The sequence below is a fragment of the Phasianus colchicus genome, chromosome 13 (assembly GCF_987193195.1).
Source record: "Phasianus colchicus chromosome 13, bPhaCol1.hap1.1, whole genome shotgun sequence".
In the NCBI taxonomy this organism is placed as follows: Eukaryota; Metazoa; Chordata; class Aves; order Galliformes; family Phasianidae; genus Phasianus; species Phasianus colchicus.
This window is the reverse complement of record NC_143448.1, coordinates 10,106,745-10,123,308: the sequence shown is the minus strand read 5'-3', so window position 1 is coordinate 10,123,308 and position 16,564 is coordinate 10,106,745. Positions and strand designations below refer to the sequence as shown.

Here is a 16,564-nt window from a genome sequence, read left to right as displayed (position 1 = left end):
GCACTTGTGTTTGTGGGGCTGGGTTTCACAAGTGTAGGTTGATTTAAAACTGCTGCTGACAAGAAGCATTACCAAACCTTTCCTTTGGTCCAGAATTAGCTCTCTAATATGTTAGCTGAGCTGGCAGGCTGATCAGAGGAAAGACAGAACGAAAAAGGAAAGAGTTTTCAGCTGGGTTGTTAGATGTGCTCACAGCTGAGCCTTGTGATTGTGCTGACAGGAGGAGAAGAGAGGTGGCATGAACATGCAGCTGGGGTGGAGAGGGGGAAGGAGAAAAAAGTAATTCCTATTGGCAGGAACATGGTCTTGTGCTGGCTTAAACTGACTGTGAGACAACAGAAAGATGAGAACGAAGAATAAAGCAAGAAAGTGACCTACAGCAACCTTTTGCAGTGTTTCACCTGAGGGAATTTAGAAGAGAGCAGCATGGAAATAAGGAAAGGACAGAAGTGTTCAGACAAACTGAGCTTTATCTGTCTGAATGCAGTTGTCAGTGGGTCTTAGGTGTTGCAGGGTTCTCCTGGGAGATGGAATCCTTTCTCCTAAGAAATCTTCACAATAAGGCAATGAACACTTGAGGAATTAGTGTTCTGCTTTAAACCCTGTAACAATTACTGTTTTATAATGTTTATAATTATATAAAGAAATTTATAATTTCTTTTACTTCATGCTGCAAATACATTTCCCACTTAAAGACTTCAAGCATATCTGTGGGAAAAAGTGTCAGACAAGCTAAAACCCTGTAGTTCTGTGTGCACTGCTACAGGCACAGGGCCAGTGGCTGCCTTTTCCCTGTTTGCAGGTATCTAAAACAGAGCAATATGACTGGAGCAGTAAATTTGCCATGCTGTCATTATTAAAAGGAATATTTTGCATCTTACGTTTAGTTTCCTGCCTTAGAATCATCACCACCTGATAAGAGAGCAGGAAAATTCAGTTGCTACAAAAATGAAGTCCTCTGCTTCTCTGTTTTTAATCCTTACTGTGCTCAGCTTGCAAGAGTCTTATCTTTTTCCTGTTTAATCTTAAGATGATAGAAATACTATGTTACAAAATGTCTGAATTTGGAATTCAGGTACAGCTGTCAGCATGTATTGCTCTCATCAGATCTATGGGCTTGCAGCTGTTTTTGATGTGTAGCATTTTTTCCTGTACTTTTCACTGTTGAATTATTACATGCTTAAAAAACTTTTTTTTTTTTTAATTGCAGCTTTCTTAGGGTCACTGCTGTATCATATCAAAACAAATCCCTGAGCTACGCTTTGCTAACCAATCCAAGTGGTCTGTTCAGCATTGATCAGGCAACAGGGGATATCAGCTTAACACAGAGCGTGGATTATGAGAGTGACCAACACCAGTACCTTCTTTTGGTCAGAGCAGAGGAAAATGAACAGTTCAGTGGTACAGCTGAGGTAGGCATTTATTTCTGGTGTTCTATATGTCCGTATGTTTTTGTGTTCTTCTTGAGTCCTTCCCAATCTCTGTACAGATTCCCTATGGACGTTTAAAGTCTTTTTATCTCTGGGTAGGTCAGGAGGACTGGTTTAGCTCCTGTTAGAGTTTATTCTTGCTGATCCTGAGAAAGCTGTTTCTTAGGGACCAGTCATGCCATTCCATTGTAGATCATAGGTTTTACCCAAAAAGGTGTGGGAATAGATGCAGCTGAGGAAAACGTGAGGCTTTGGTTTACTCCTACATTATGATGAATCCTAATTTATGATGATTTGAAAATATTCCGATTTATGACAAAACAGAATGGGAATAAAATTATTTTGTTTTGAGAACACTAAGTGAAATAGTGAAGAGAGGAGGTAATAAAAACTCATAGTGAAAGGTGGCAGTTCATGCTGTATCAGAAAGCTGTTTGACAGCAAAACTATTTTTAAATACAGTTATCACTGTTGTTTGAATTTGAGTTTGGAAATCTGTGTAATGTCACACTTCCTCATTTGCTGCAGCAAATAAAGTGTACACCACCAAAGGAGCAGGAGATAGAAGTACTAGGAAAAAGTGTGAGGACACTGAGTATTTTAGCGTAACAGCAGCTGTGGCACACCAGAGACCAATAGTTTCCATTGACTCTTTCAGGTACTCAAGATGAAGAATAATAGAATATGACTTGAAAGAAGATTCTATGATGATTTTACAAATATATTTAGCCTGAAGTCAGGTTTACATGCACCTGTAGAATTTTTGGTGTTACAAATAATAGAAGTGTTAGGAGGTAATGGCAAAAGGATGCTTTGGAAGCAGACAGTCTATTTCCATTTGAGTTAATGGTAGGAAATAATCAATGGAGATGAAATATGAACGGAAATGTTGCTGTGGGGGCTAGGACTTGACAATTCCAAATGTATAATTTAATATCTAAGCAATTCTCAGCAGGAAAAGAGCAATGTGAGGAAAATGAGTTTTCCTGTGTGCTACAGATTCTAGAGATCTCAGCAAATTCTTCCATCCAGTATTTCTAGAACAATGGAGTTGTTACCTTGTTTCACCTGGATGCCTTTTAATGCTCTCTCTTTCCACTGAGGTTTTGGTTGTAATCACCGATGTGAACGATTGTGCTCCGGAATTCCAGCAGTCCATTTACAGCAAAGTCAGTGTTCCTGAAACAGTTACTATGGCTACTGCACTTCTACAAGGTTAGTACTTTCTAAACCATTTGTTACAGTGCTAATTTTTTTCCCCTCCACGAATTAGATTTCATTTTAGAAAGCCTCAAGATGGGGTAAGTCGCAACTCTTTGGCATCTTCTAGAATTGCTCGTAATTACTTACTACTGCCACAGCTCAAACAGTTTTGGAGGACAAGACATGAAGGAAACAGGTCGTCTTCATGGGATTTTGGTGTAACAAGATTTCAGCTGTGGTTATTTTGATAGCAGCAGGCTTATTGTGGCAATCTTGCAACATTTTTCTTTTGAAAAGAGAATAATTTTACATCAATAATTACAGACAAAGCAGCTTACCTTCTCTGCCCATCTAAAAGTTATGCATGGCTTGCATTAGGGAGCATAGAATGCTTGGGAGAAACATTTTTCTTCTCCCCAACATAACCTACAAATTAAGCTCTAAATGATGATATTCTGGATATTATGTAGAATGCAAAAATCTTATACTGATAATGTTAATAAAGAAATAAACAGACCCTGACAAATAAAGCAAACTGATGTCAACTAACCATAGTATAATAACCATATTCCTTATATTAGTCTTTCACACCATAGACAAAGTTTATATAAATCTTGAGGGTAAAAAGAAAATTAAACCACAGAAAAATTACTGTTTTCTAGTAAATAGGATTTTATAACCACCTATTGTTCTACACAGTGATTTAGCCTGTACTGATGGTAGCCTGTCAATTACTCTTCTGGTGACTGAGTTTTTAGATTTTTGTGGGTTTTGAGTGGGATCTGACAAGCTTGTTATTTTCATTTGCATCAGTTAAGTACTATATGTAAATGTTTCATCTTTAATCACACAGAGTCTAATCTGTCCAAGTGATCTTAAGTCAACAGTATATATCAGATGGATGTGAGTATATATGGCTCTGTGTTGGAGTATGTTCTTGGTCTTACTGGACTCTTTACACCCATCAAACACAAGATCTAGTGGCTTAATTCAATCAGGGTCCTACACATGTTTTTTTTCATCCCCCTATAACTTGCTTTGAGAGGTTGGTTGAATAAAAACACAGAGTATAGCACAGTTTTATAAATTATTTCAAGCACTACATGCCAAGGCAATGCTGTTACAGTTTTATATTATGCACTAATTCTCTTGTTAAAGTACTTCACATTCCAGTTCGCAGACTGTGATCTACATAGTGTCTTTCTCTTCTAACAGTGACAGCCACTGACTGTGATTCAAAAGAAAATGCTGAAATATTGTATTACGCTTTGAGTCCAGACTTCAGTATTACTTCTCATGGTACTATATTCCCAGCAAGAGAATTGGACTATGAACGACCTAACCATCTTTATGAGTTCATAATTATGGCTGTGGATAAAGGGGAAGATCCAAAGACTGGGACAGCAACTGTTAGGATCCATGTTTCAAACGTAAATGATGAAGCTCCTGAGTTTTCCCAGGCAATGTAAATATATATTCCTAAATTTCTTATTTGTTACTGTTTTTGTTGTTGTTATTGTTTTAGTCAGAAGACTGATTATTATAGGATGGTAACTGGCTTAGGTTCAGTCAAGTTTGAGAGTTAGACTGAGAGCAGAGACCTTCTTATAGTTGAAGAAAAAGGACTTGTGTATATATTTAGATAGGGATGATATCTAGACAGTCTCTTTTGACAGATCTTTCATTTCTTCTAAGTAGTTTTAGATCAGTTGAAATTGAAATTACAGTAATATCCTACCAATTAATCGTTTTCTATTCACTTACTCTGCAAAGTTTAAGACCCATCTGGATGTCTGCCTGGGAGACCTGCTGTGCAGAACCTGTGTACCAGAGGGTTGGACTCCATGATCTCTTGAGGTCCCTCCCAAACCCAATTCTGCTGCATTTTAAGTAGCTTTTTCCTGCATACACAATGGGTAGCTTTTATCAACTGCATGGATTGTGGCAACTTGGGAAGTAGCTGAATGTAGCTGAAGTTTTCTGTAAGAGAAATTCATCACAAACACCCACAAATTGGCTCATGTTGAGAGACTGATCTGCAAGGCTAATACAAACCAAGACAATCATGTTGTCCCTTCTGCCCTTTGTTTAAACAGATTTACACTCCAGGGCAAATTCATGACTCCTTTCCGTGAGCCTTTTTTCATCAGTTCTCCTTAAAGCACCTATGCTCATTTTGCCAGTTTCTACTTCCTGCTTTTTAAGAGACCTTTTCTGCTGACTTGAACCCTCTGTCCCTGCATTTCATTTTCACAATTATCAGAATTGCTGCTCATTTGCATTCCAGATAAGGAGCTAAGGTAGCGTGCTAGGGTTGTGATTGAGCTAAACCAGAATAATTTACTTCTTTTACTTCGTCACATATTAAATTGGGGGAGAATAAAAAGCTGTCACTGAAAATGCTGTGGTGAAATCCCTTATTGGGACAGCAAATACAAGTGAGAGGTTTTCTGTGCATCTGTCTCCTTTTCCTTCGAGTTTTATGCTGTTCTCTGCATAATTATATGTAGGTGTGAGAGTAACTTATTTTATGTAACAGCTAAGGTTTCGAGGACTGTATTTGCTATGAAATGTGAAGAGTGAGCCCATAAGCAGACTTGAGTTTTCTGAGTGCAGTGATACCCATGTATTTTATTTATGCTGTTGGACAGAGCCAGCTGTAACTCACTGCTGTGACTGAGCTTTGGGATATCCACCATAGACTGGGTCTGTTGTATGCTTAGCCTGGCCTAGGCCCAATCCAGTCAGAGAAAATAATAAGTATTTGGGACTTTGCTAAAGCAGAGGGCTTTTCTACAACTGAGAGCATTAAGCTTAGGCTGATAATGCCTCTTAAGAGCTTACAGTGTCCGTGATGTGCCTGGTCCTGAGGAGAGATTTCTGTAAAACTGACACTATGCATACACCCCCAGATCTGATCTTTGTCTCGCTGCTGCAAAGGTTGCACTGGAGCGACTTTGACAACGTGTCTCAAAAACAGAATATGCTATAACAGACAGCATTTTTAAATTTAGTAAAGATTTGCTTTGATTCTGTGAATTGTAAAACTTAACAAACAAAATAAATCAGTAAGTTCTGGGTTTAGCCCAAACCTTGTGAAGCTAAGCGTGAAAACGTCAACACTGCTGGAAGTTCACAATGGAAATCTACAGGAGGTAACCACAGAAAGACCTGAGATATGGAAGGCTGGATAAGTCATCAGTGCTATCATTTAGTTTTGTTACAAAGCAGCATATTACTTAGTAGTGTAATTACAGTAATAAATTAGAGTTCTCTGCAATACCCTTTATACACTTAGTAGAAGTCCTATGTGTATTTTTTTCTGTCTAAATTGCATAAATGATCATAATTTTGTTTAACAGCTACAGGAGCTTTGTTTCTGAAGATGCAGGCCCAAATACATTGGTAGCTACAGTCAATGCTGTTGACCCTGATGGAGATGGCGTGACCTATGATATTCCTGCTGGGAATCAAAAAGGAAACTTTGTTGTTGACCCTAAGAAAGGTAATGGTGTATTAGCTCTTCACTGCTACAGCAAACGAAAGCAGACAACAAACAAAAGTATGAACAGGCAGCATCTGAATAGGCTGGTACAACCCTTCAAATTGAGATTTGTTTGCTCTGTTTCCTTTGTTTGGAGCTACTCTATATTATACCCATGTTATGAACTGTAGTCAAAATCTGAATGCGTATTTTTTGAAGCATACACTGAAGACATGGAGTATATATGAAAGAGAGAGCTGTTTCAACTCCTTATCTTTTAAAGTTAGCTTAGCATGAGATTTTGATCTCATTGCAAACTGTACTTTGCAATGTTAATGTTAGATTCAGATTCCTGAAAATATGGTTACAGGTAACAGAAGTCTGCCACAGTGTTTCTGGGTATTTTTTGGTGGAAACAGATGCAGTAAAGAGAATGAGTCAGCTGAGCTGTAGCTGGTGTCTCCTTCAGCTCTGTAGGCATACTTGCAGACAATTCTGTTGTTGTACTGTCTTAATTCTGATTTAATATCAGACTGCAGTAAAAACGCCATAGAAATTAAACCATAGAAATAGCAGCCATGAGGTTTGTTTTGAAGTGGGTAAATCAGAATGGGTGTTGTCTTGCTTACTAATGAGAAGAGAAACAGTAATCCATTAGTGTACCAAAAATAAAAAAATGCAACCTATTGTTGTCTTTACAGGGCTAGTTAGACTTCGTTCAAGCCCATTTCCAAAGCTGCAGGGGACAGAGTATGTACTTAATGTCACAGCTACAGATGATAACGCCTCAGGAGGGCCCCATTCTCTTACAAGTACTGCTCAGGTTATTGTGAAAATTGATGATGTCAACAACAACAAACCAATCTTTCAGAAGGTACAAATATATGAGACTAGGTGATACGCATTAGACTGGGTAGTAAGTGTTTAAGGCTGTTGTCACTGCAAGTGACACAGCATATGACTAATTCAAGAGGTGATCCACTTCTTTCTCTCTTCTTGATGCCCTGATCTTCTCCATCTCTCACATCTCTTTCCCGAGCCTTATGTGCTTTGTTCTTCTCTTCTCTGAGCAGCCCACAAGCACTCTTTTCCTGAACCCCACCTCGTTTCTGGCATTTTAGAAGATAGGGTCTAGTGAATACCTTTTGGAGCTTCAGTATGACATGTGAGGATGGATTAGCTGTATCTATCCAGTGGACTTGTGACAAAATGTTCCAGAGCAACTCTAGGGCTTCTGGTCAATTTATGTCTGGAATTGATGAAAGAAGCGAAAGAAGATGGTGAATTAGCTTAAATGGTTAAGTACTGTGAAAAGTAAATGCTTGAATATGTTTTCTGAACATTCACTGTTATTAACATTCTGTTGTCTACTGACTTAGAGTTTAATGCTGATGGCTAGTATGTTAGTGGAAAATGTTGCATACTTTGGGAAGTGATTTTGTAGATCATCATTAATCTGTTCTTTGCAGTCTTAGTTTGTTTGGAAGGTCCTGTTTGACCAGAGCAGCCGTGTGGTTTGGGCAAATGTGTGCACTCTTTTTTTATAAGGCTTTTGTGAACATAGAAATATATTTGCATTTGGAAGTACATGTAGCTGTACTTTCTGTCCTGATATTTTAACCAACTGGTAGTTGTTGATTTATGTGACCACAAAACAGCAAAGTGAAGTGTGTAAATTAAGAAACGTGCCTAAATAGTGGTTTTTATTATGTTATTTTCCCTCTAATATATCTTTAAGCCAAATGACGAGGTATATGCTTGATTTATTTTATTTTATTTATTTATTTTGTAGTGTCATTATTATAGGGAACATGCTTCTGTGTTGGAAAACCAACCCTCGGGGACAACTGTACTGCAAGTTGAAGCCACTGATGCTGATGAAGGAGCCAATGGTATGGTGAAATACAGCTTGGTGCACAGAGATGGTGTCCTACCAGCATTTAGAATTCACCCTGACACAGGTAAAGTGAATGGCAGAACTGATACTGACACATGTAAACACTGATGGAAAACTAGCTAAAACAGTGAACAGCACAAAGCCTGTTTTGGGGTTTTTTGACAGCAGACAAGATACAAGCTCTATTAAGAAACTACGTTTCATGGAATTATCAAATACTGAGCTAGGTCTGATATTTTCCTTGGAATGTGGAAGTTCTGCTATGTAAAATAACTTGTATGGTTTTGTAAGCAAATTAAAAAGAAATACCTATTTTTAGTGCAATATTGTTAATGGCGTATCAATGACATATCCAATTGAATAGAACTGCAAAAGAACAAGAGACTAAAATTCTCAGAAGGGCAAAACTAAATTCAGGTGGAACTTTCAGAGGCTAGAACATGTGAGACATGTCTTATATCCCTTATGTGCTTCAAAATAAATAGTTTTTATAAATTTCATCTCTTAAAGCTAGTTTGGTATTTACATTTCTTCTGAACCAAAATTGTAAGCATATATTTAGTTTGTGTCTGCATGAGCAATTGAAGAGATTAAGTCTTGTGACTGAAGCTTTAAACCTAAAATTCACATTGTAGTTGTATTTAACCTAATGGGTTGTATCTCAATTTATTTGTTGATGTCAAATAAACACCTGAATATTGTATTCTCAGATGCATAGTATTCTAACTCTGGTATTTAATGTTTTCAGGAGTTCTGACAACTGTTCAGGTATTTGATCGAGAAAAACAGAGGGAATATCCTGTCACTGTGACAGCAACAGACCAGGCAGCAGAACCACTCATTGGAATATGTCAGATAAATGTTATCATTTTGGACCAAAATGACAATGATCCCAGATTTGAAAACACCCGCTATGAATGTAATTGAGAGTCATTGGATAGCGTTTCAGTGCCTTGACTGTGAGCTTACCTGATGTCTAAGGTTTTGGGATTTTGTCAGTGTTGGCAGTGATTGTGGCCAGAGATGCACTTAGCTTAATTGCAGAATTGTCATTCTGTGTGATGTGCAGTGTAACAAGTACAACTTTGGCTAATGGGCCTGTGTGAGTGCTATGGGAAAATTCCTTGAAACAATTGCTGTTTCACTGTCTGTTCTTTGCTGAGTGCACTGCGTGTCTGTGGCACTGCACAGATGTGTAAGACCTTGTGGGTTTGCAGCACTGATCAGTAACTGAATCTTTTGTTTCTTGATTAATGGGTTTTGGTTTTTTTTGGTCATATGTTTTCCCATTTGATGTTTATCATTCTGCATTATTTGTTGTTTTACCTTTCCTTCCTGGTTGTTCAGAAAATCCTGCTCATTTATGGGTAAACACCCAGAGGCATGGTTCACATTCATTAAAAAAAAAAAAAAACAACAAAGATTGATATTCCCAGTTAAAGTATACAAAACCTAGAAAGTAGTTTCTGACATTGTGGTCCTTTTCTGAAATTCTGTTTGTTTACATTTCATCCAAAGAAATTTTGTTTAGTATTTTTTTAAACACTTAAAAAGTAATTTATTGTGGGAAATAAGATTTCCAAGTTATGAATATGATAATATGAATTTAAAATGTGATCCATAGCTATGGGTTGATAACAACAATCGGAAGTATTTGGTTTGGTTTTATGGGCATTGTTCCAAGGAAGATTAAGTTATATTTTCCATACATTTTTACTTTAGTGTTTCCTCATGTTTTGTAGTAAGATGTTCATGGTACTTTAGTGAACTGATGTTCAGTTTGAAATATTAGTCTGAAAAATCTTTTCCTTACGTTAGATTTCCTAAGAGAGGACACAAGAGTTGGGACCAGCTTTCTCCGTGTTACAGCCCATGACGATGACTACAGCTCTAATGCTGTCATCACATACTCCATAGCAAATGGGGAAACAGATTATTTACAAATTAATCCCACTAGTGGCTGGATATTTGTTAACCAACCCATATCTCAGGTATGGTGCTTATTTTCATTTTAAACTGGCCTCCTCAATATGCATAGGAGGGACTGAGGTCGTTTCTTTTTCCTTTCTGCTATGCTATCCCTTCACTTTAAAGGGTCCATATATCATTTTTAAATTAAACCTAAGTCTCAGACTGCTTGCTTTAAACTTAGTGTGCTGAAATTTGTTAATGTTTATCTCAATAAACAGTAGTATTTACCAACAGTATTGAATAAAGAAAATAGATTTTGTTAGCAATCTTGTACCTATTTCATATTCTGAAGTTTTCTTTCTGTTTGTGGGTGTTTTTCTTTTGCACAGATTTTCTTAAGTATGCCTTTAACTTCATAACATATTCATTTACTTTGCTAAAAACGCTCACCTGAGCCCTAATCAAAACCCTCTGTAATGAACCCTTTTTACTGTTCAGAGGTCATCTATAATTCGAGATATTATTGCTACAGATGGAGGCAATAGGAGCAGTAAAGTTGAACTTGTGGTAACTGTTACTAGTGCAAAAAACCAGCCTCCACAGTGGGAAAGAGAGAGCTATGAAGTCGTCATTCCAGAGAATACTACACGAGATGCATCAGTTCTGGTAAGTTTGGGGCACACTTGTTTGTTTATAAGGCTTTAGAGTGTCTGAATGTGCTTGTTTACCTAACTGTAGTCAGCTTTTATAATGGTTTTGTGAATTACAGTGGCTGATCATCTGCCACTCCTTTTCATTCAAAAATGCTATCAATAACCAGCATTTTTCTTTTATTTACGTGAGGATAATTGCTATTTAATTTCCTTCCCATTTGGACAACACTATAGGTAAATGGATTCCACTGTTTTGAGTGCTACTGTCTTACCTGAGGAGATTGGACTTCAATTACTTCGACTTGTTCGATTTGATTTCTCATAGCAGATAATCAGAACAGGTTTACAAAGTAATTCCAAAGTACATGCTTTTAGGATAACGTCCTGAAGAACCAAACCTGTAGTGGCTGGTACCCTTTGGGTGCAGCTGTTTGTGCCTGGAGATGTGTCAGGTAGGGTTAGGATTTGATAACCAGCAAGACTTGTCTTACTGTTTCCAGTGGAGAGCTGAGGATCTAGAAGAGTTGGTGAATCCTTTAGAAATGTAACTGTACTTACAAACTTGTTGATTATTCAAATTTTTGGAACTGTGCAGAGAATCAAAGCGACTTCCCCCCTTGGTGATCCTCGTGTGACTTACAACCTAGAAGAGGGACTTGTTCCAGAAACCAACATGCCAGTCCGTTTCTATTTGACTCCAAACAGAGATGATGGCTCTGCTTCAATCCTGGTAGCTGAGCTACTGGATTATGAAACAACAAAGAACTTTCTGCTGAGAGTTCGAGCACAGAATGTTGCTGCAGTTCCTCTAGCAGCATTCACTACGATCTATATTAATGTAACAGGTGTGTAAGTTCTTCAGTGATCACATAATCTTAACTCATATTTTTTTTACTCTGTTTTATACTTTCCTCTTTATGTGCTCTTTCTGATGCTTTAGATGTCAACGACAACGTCCCATTCTTCACCTCATCTATTTATGAAGCCTCCATAAGAGAGGGAGCTGATATTGGGACATTTGTCGTTCAAGTCTCTGCCACTGACCTTGACCTTGGTCAGAATGGTGAGGTAAGCAAGTAGGGATCTGTGTTTTATGTAATGAAATGTACAGTCATATTGTTTCAGTATTAAACAATGACTAAATAGAGTAGGAGTCCTCAGCCTAGAAGAGGGATGGCTACTATGGAAACATGAGATGGAATAAAATAGTAAATGATGTGTTTCCTGCCACGTGAAAAATGCAAATATATTAGTAGGTATGAGATAGAAAGCAATAAATATTTCTTTATACAATACATAGTTCAGGTGAAAAACTCCTTGCTATTGGATGCTGTGATTTTGAAAGGTCTACACAGACCTAAAATGTGATTGGACAAATTAATGAAAAAGTAAGGTTATTAAATGCTTTTGTGAGTAGTAAACTATAGGAGACACTCACTACTGATTTTAGAAATCTAAAGTAGGCATATCCTTGGAAGCAAACTGATTTCTCTCTGGGGAGCAAAAATGAAAGCTGAAGTCAAATGCATCAAAACAAATATAGAAATGAGAACACAGTCCATAGCAGTGAGCAAATTCAGCTCACACATGGCTATTATGTTAGTTCCTGGAATATTTAGCTAAGTTTGAATGCTGTTGCACAAGAACTGTGCAGATGTGCTAGTGAACTCATTAACAGATTAGACAAGACAAATTTATTTCAGGTTAATTGACTTTAACCTCGAGATTTCTCAAACTTGCATTTTTACTTCATTTTCTTGGATCGAGTCAAATTCTCAGCCATTGGTCTTCCTCTCTTTAAGTACTTCTTCAGTTATGATCTATCCAATGAAAGAAAAGTACAGATTAAAATCTTGTTTTTAATCCTTTAGGTAACTTACTCTCTGTTACGTGACCACAGTGGAGACTATACACGTTTTCGCTTGGACTCGCAGACAGGCTCAATATACGCTACCTCAGTGTTTGACAGAGAGAAGAAGGGATCTTATCTTTTAGAAGTTGAGTCAGTTGATGGCTCTGAATCAGCTCGACCTGGAAAACATGGGAAGCCAAATTCTGGTAAGAAACAGTTGTCTGTGACAAGCATGATTTTGCCTGGGTTAGTATCTGAAAACAGAAGCTCTGAAATGTAAGATTAACATTTAATTTCCCTTTTTCTTTTTTTAACTTTTTGTCTACAACAGAACTGAAAGGAATTTTTAAAATGATGACTGTGATGGTCAATCAAGTTTTTTGTTCTGAAACTAAAAGAAGAATAGGGGGTCATAGTTAGAGTTCAAAGAATATTTTCTGTGTAGCAGAGATGCACCCATCCATAGGATACAGACCTTGTTTGGGTCATGAAGTTTCTTAAACCACTGTATTCATTCAAGACTAATTATGAAGGAGGAAAGTTTGAGACAGAAAATCTTATTCTCAATTGACAACTGTGCCTAAATAAAGACTTAGTTTGACTTTTGTGGCTTAAGGACAAGAAGCTATGACTTAAAACTGTACAATTGCCATATTAGGCATCAATTATTCATGTATTATCTCTTTAAGCAAATTGGATGTGAGATTCATTTGATACCCAAGTGCTTTTGAGTAATATTGGTGTATATATATATTGTCCTCAACCCTAAGGGTTTGTTTCTGTATTGTCTACATATTAGTCTTCATTTAATGTGCAGCTAGGCAGTTTAAGGAATTGTAGCTGACAGAAGTGGCACAGCTGAGTATTTTAATCTCTTGTTTCTTGTCTTTCTAGACACAGCTTATGTGCGTGTTTTTATCACTGATGTGAATGATAACAAACCTGTCTTCACTCAGAGTGTCTATGAAGTAAATGTGGATGAGGATCAGGATGTGGGCTCAACTGTCATTACAGTCAGTGCTAATGATGAAGATGAAGGTAAAGCACTGGAATTCCCTATAGCTGCTTATAAAATATTAATGAGTTAATTTCAGTGCACCAGGAGATATTTAATGGTGTTAGGAAGGAAGATGTCTTAGATTTGAAAACTTCTTTGAGTGTGAACTGATCACGTGTGAATGCTAGTTCATAATAGAGTTATAAATCAAACGAGTCCTATTTTATGAAGCAATGCACTAGCGTGGGATGATGGGGAATGATTTCTGTGCCAGTACAAATTTATTAGAGACTTTTTTATTTTTTTATTTTTAGCAAATGAGTACATTTTTATGTCCTAGTAAACTAAAGTTTTGGTTTTTTGGTACCCACTGTCATATCTGAAACTGAACTTCTGGGTAAGTAGTCTGGCATAGCTGCAGATTTTAAAATATCACCAAACTATAATACAAAAATCATCAGTTGTAATATGAGTTGTTGCTTCATTTCAACATCCCATGTTTTAATGTACCTCAAGAAATTGTGTTTTTTTCTGACACTATTGTTAATTGACAGGAACAAATGCTAAGTTACGTTACCAGATCACTGCTGGAAACACAGGAGGAGTGCTTGGTGTACAACCAGAAACGGGAGCTATTTTTATTGCCCAGCCACTGGATTATGAAGAAACAAAAGTGTATGAGATCCACTTGTTGGCTTCTGATGGGAAATGGGAAGATTATGCAGTTACCATCATCAATGTCATGAATAAAAATGATGAGTCTCCAGTTTTCTCTATCAATGAGTACTATGGAAGTATAATTGAAGAACTGGATGGGTTACCAGTCTTTGTGCTTCAGGTAGTGCACTTTGTGCACTTTCGGAGATTGTAATATTTCAGTGAAAGAGCACAGATTGCTCTGGTACAATTATGTGAAGAATAATAATGCAGCACATATATATATATTAATGTACTGTAGTTTTACTGAATACTTTTGTCAGTTGAAGAAGAGAAATGGACTTCTATGGAAAAATAATTATAAAGAGATAGTAAGAAAGATAAGCAGAATGGATCACTTGTGATCTTAAAAACCAGGTCATTAACATTTTAAAGTAGCTATCAGAGTAATATAGTTAAATTACCTCCATAAATATGAAAAAATAGAAGTAGTGTAATGCACTACACTGTTATTATAGTGTGAAAAACATTTATCTACTCTTTTGTCCTACCTCTTAACTGCCATCTAATGTGCACATATTAGTAGTATGCCCTACTTTTGCTGGGCTTTGTTAGATGGTACAAGAGGATGTAATGTAGTCATTTTATAATTATCATTCCTGTTTTCAATACTTTTTTCAGGTTATGGCAAATGATCCTGATAATAAAGTGGATGAAGGAGATTTGAGTTACTCATTGCACGGGCATGGTGCTGCTGATATTTTCACAATAGATGAAAACACAGGAAGCATTTATGCACACAAGATGCTGGATCGGGAAGAAAGAGCACTTTGGAGATTCGTTGTATTGGCTACTGATGAAGGTGGAGAAGGACTTACAGGATTTGCTGATGTCATTATTAATGTGTGGGATATAAATGACAATGCACCCACGTTCACATGCATGCCTGATGATTGCAATGGGAGTGTCTTTGAAAATTCTCCTGCAGATACATTAGTCATGGAAATGAGCGCAGTTGACCGCGATGATCCAAATGTAGGTCTTAATGCTGTTTTGACTTACACGATAACAGAGAATGTAAAAAATGAGTTTGGTAGTGACATGTTTAATATCAATCCCAATACCGGAACTATCCGTGTGGCAGGGGGAGTTATAGACAGAGAAAGGACTGCGATTTACTTTCTTACCGTTGAAGCAAGAGATGGGGGAGGGCTGACAGGAACTGGCACTGCCACCATCTGGATTGCAGATGTCAATGATCACGTACCGAATTTCATGAAAGAGATGTGGCAGGTGGCAATTCCTGAAAACAGTGCCATTGACTCAGAAATTCTGCGAGTGTCTGCTACAGATGCAGACGGTGGGGAAAACGCTCACTTAACATTCAGCATCATCAGGGGAGACCCAGATCAGAAGTTTTATATCGAGAATGACAAAGAATGGCAATGTGCCACTATCCGACTGAAAAAAAAATTGGATTTTGAGAAAGCACATGAAAGACAGTTTAATCTTACTATCAAAGTGGAAGATCTTGATTTTTCTAGTACTGCTATGTGCCTGATTGAAGTAGAAGACTCTAATGACCACAGTCCAGTTTTCCATTCTCAGCTTATTCAGACAAGCCCTATTTTTGAAAACATACCTGTAGGTACTACAGTAACCACAGTGAGAGCTACAGACAAGGATTCGGGTTTGAATGGGAACATTCTATATTCTATAAAGTCAGATTCGGATCCTATGAGGCAATTTGTCATTGACCAGCATGGTCATGTGATTGTGGCGAATAAACTAGATCGTGAAGTCATTCAGAAATACAGTTTAATTGTGCAAGCTTCAGATCAAGGGACACCTGCTGAAACTGGAAGTGTTACAGTTTTAATTAACTTGCTTGATGTTAATGACAACGGACCAAGGTTTGAGGCACCATATATGCCAGTAGTTTGGGAAAACACGTTGAGCCCTGAAATAGTGCATATGAACCATTCATCAAAACTACTTCATGCATATGATCCAGACAGCAAGGAAAATGGGCCACCGTTTACATTTTCATTGTCACCAGATTATCAGTATTCTTTGGATTTTTCTCTTACTGACAACAGAGATGACACTGCAACTGTAACTGCTTTGAGGTCCTTTGACAGAGAAAAGCAGAAGGTGTTTCATCTGCCAATAGTTATAACAGATAGTGGGATTCCAGTTATGAGCTCCACAAACACCTTAACAATAACAATTGGTGATGAAAATGACAACTGCCATGAATCTGGCCATAAGGATATCTATGTTTACAGTAACAAAGGTAAGTGTTATCTAGAGTAGTTCTGTATTGGGCTGCTAGTTTTGCTGTTTTGGAACAGTTTTTCTATTTTTAATGGATCTTCCACTTCTGTGACAAACAACAGGAGCCTGGAATGGCCATGATTTGAAACAGCTTAGTGATTTATTGTCCATTTCCTGTTCTTGGTCACGTTCTTCTTTCCAGA

At 37.4% G+C, this 16,564-nt stretch overlaps 1 protein-coding gene across 1 annotated transcript in view; it reads left to right on the top strand.

Annotated features, from left to right (window-relative positions):
* The window catches only part of LOC116243935 (neural-cadherin-like), a 46,760-nt gene that overhangs the window by 12,545 nt on the left and 17,651 nt on the right, over positions 1-16,564 (top strand). The window contains exons 4-18 of the mRNA XM_090149301.1: positions 1,211-1,412; positions 2,534-2,645; positions 3,849-4,098; positions 5,996-6,138; positions 6,819-6,991; positions 7,910-8,078; positions 8,763-8,933; positions 9,833-10,005; positions 10,424-10,591; positions 11,174-11,423; positions 11,519-11,646; positions 12,450-12,636; positions 13,325-13,468; positions 13,982-14,265; positions 14,766-16,380. Of these exons, the coding sequence (XP_090005427.1) occupies positions 1,211-1,412; positions 2,534-2,645; positions 3,849-4,098; positions 5,996-6,138; positions 6,819-6,991; positions 7,910-8,078; positions 8,763-8,933; positions 9,833-10,005; positions 10,424-10,591; positions 11,174-11,423; positions 11,519-11,646; positions 12,450-12,636; positions 13,325-13,468; positions 13,982-14,265; positions 14,766-16,380 (4,169 nt within the window). The remainder of the gene's footprint in view (positions 1-1,210; positions 1,413-2,533; positions 2,646-3,848; positions 4,099-5,995; positions 6,139-6,818; positions 6,992-7,909; positions 8,079-8,762; positions 8,934-9,832; positions 10,006-10,423; positions 10,592-11,173; positions 11,424-11,518; positions 11,647-12,449; positions 12,637-13,324; positions 13,469-13,981; positions 14,266-14,765; positions 16,381-16,564) is intronic.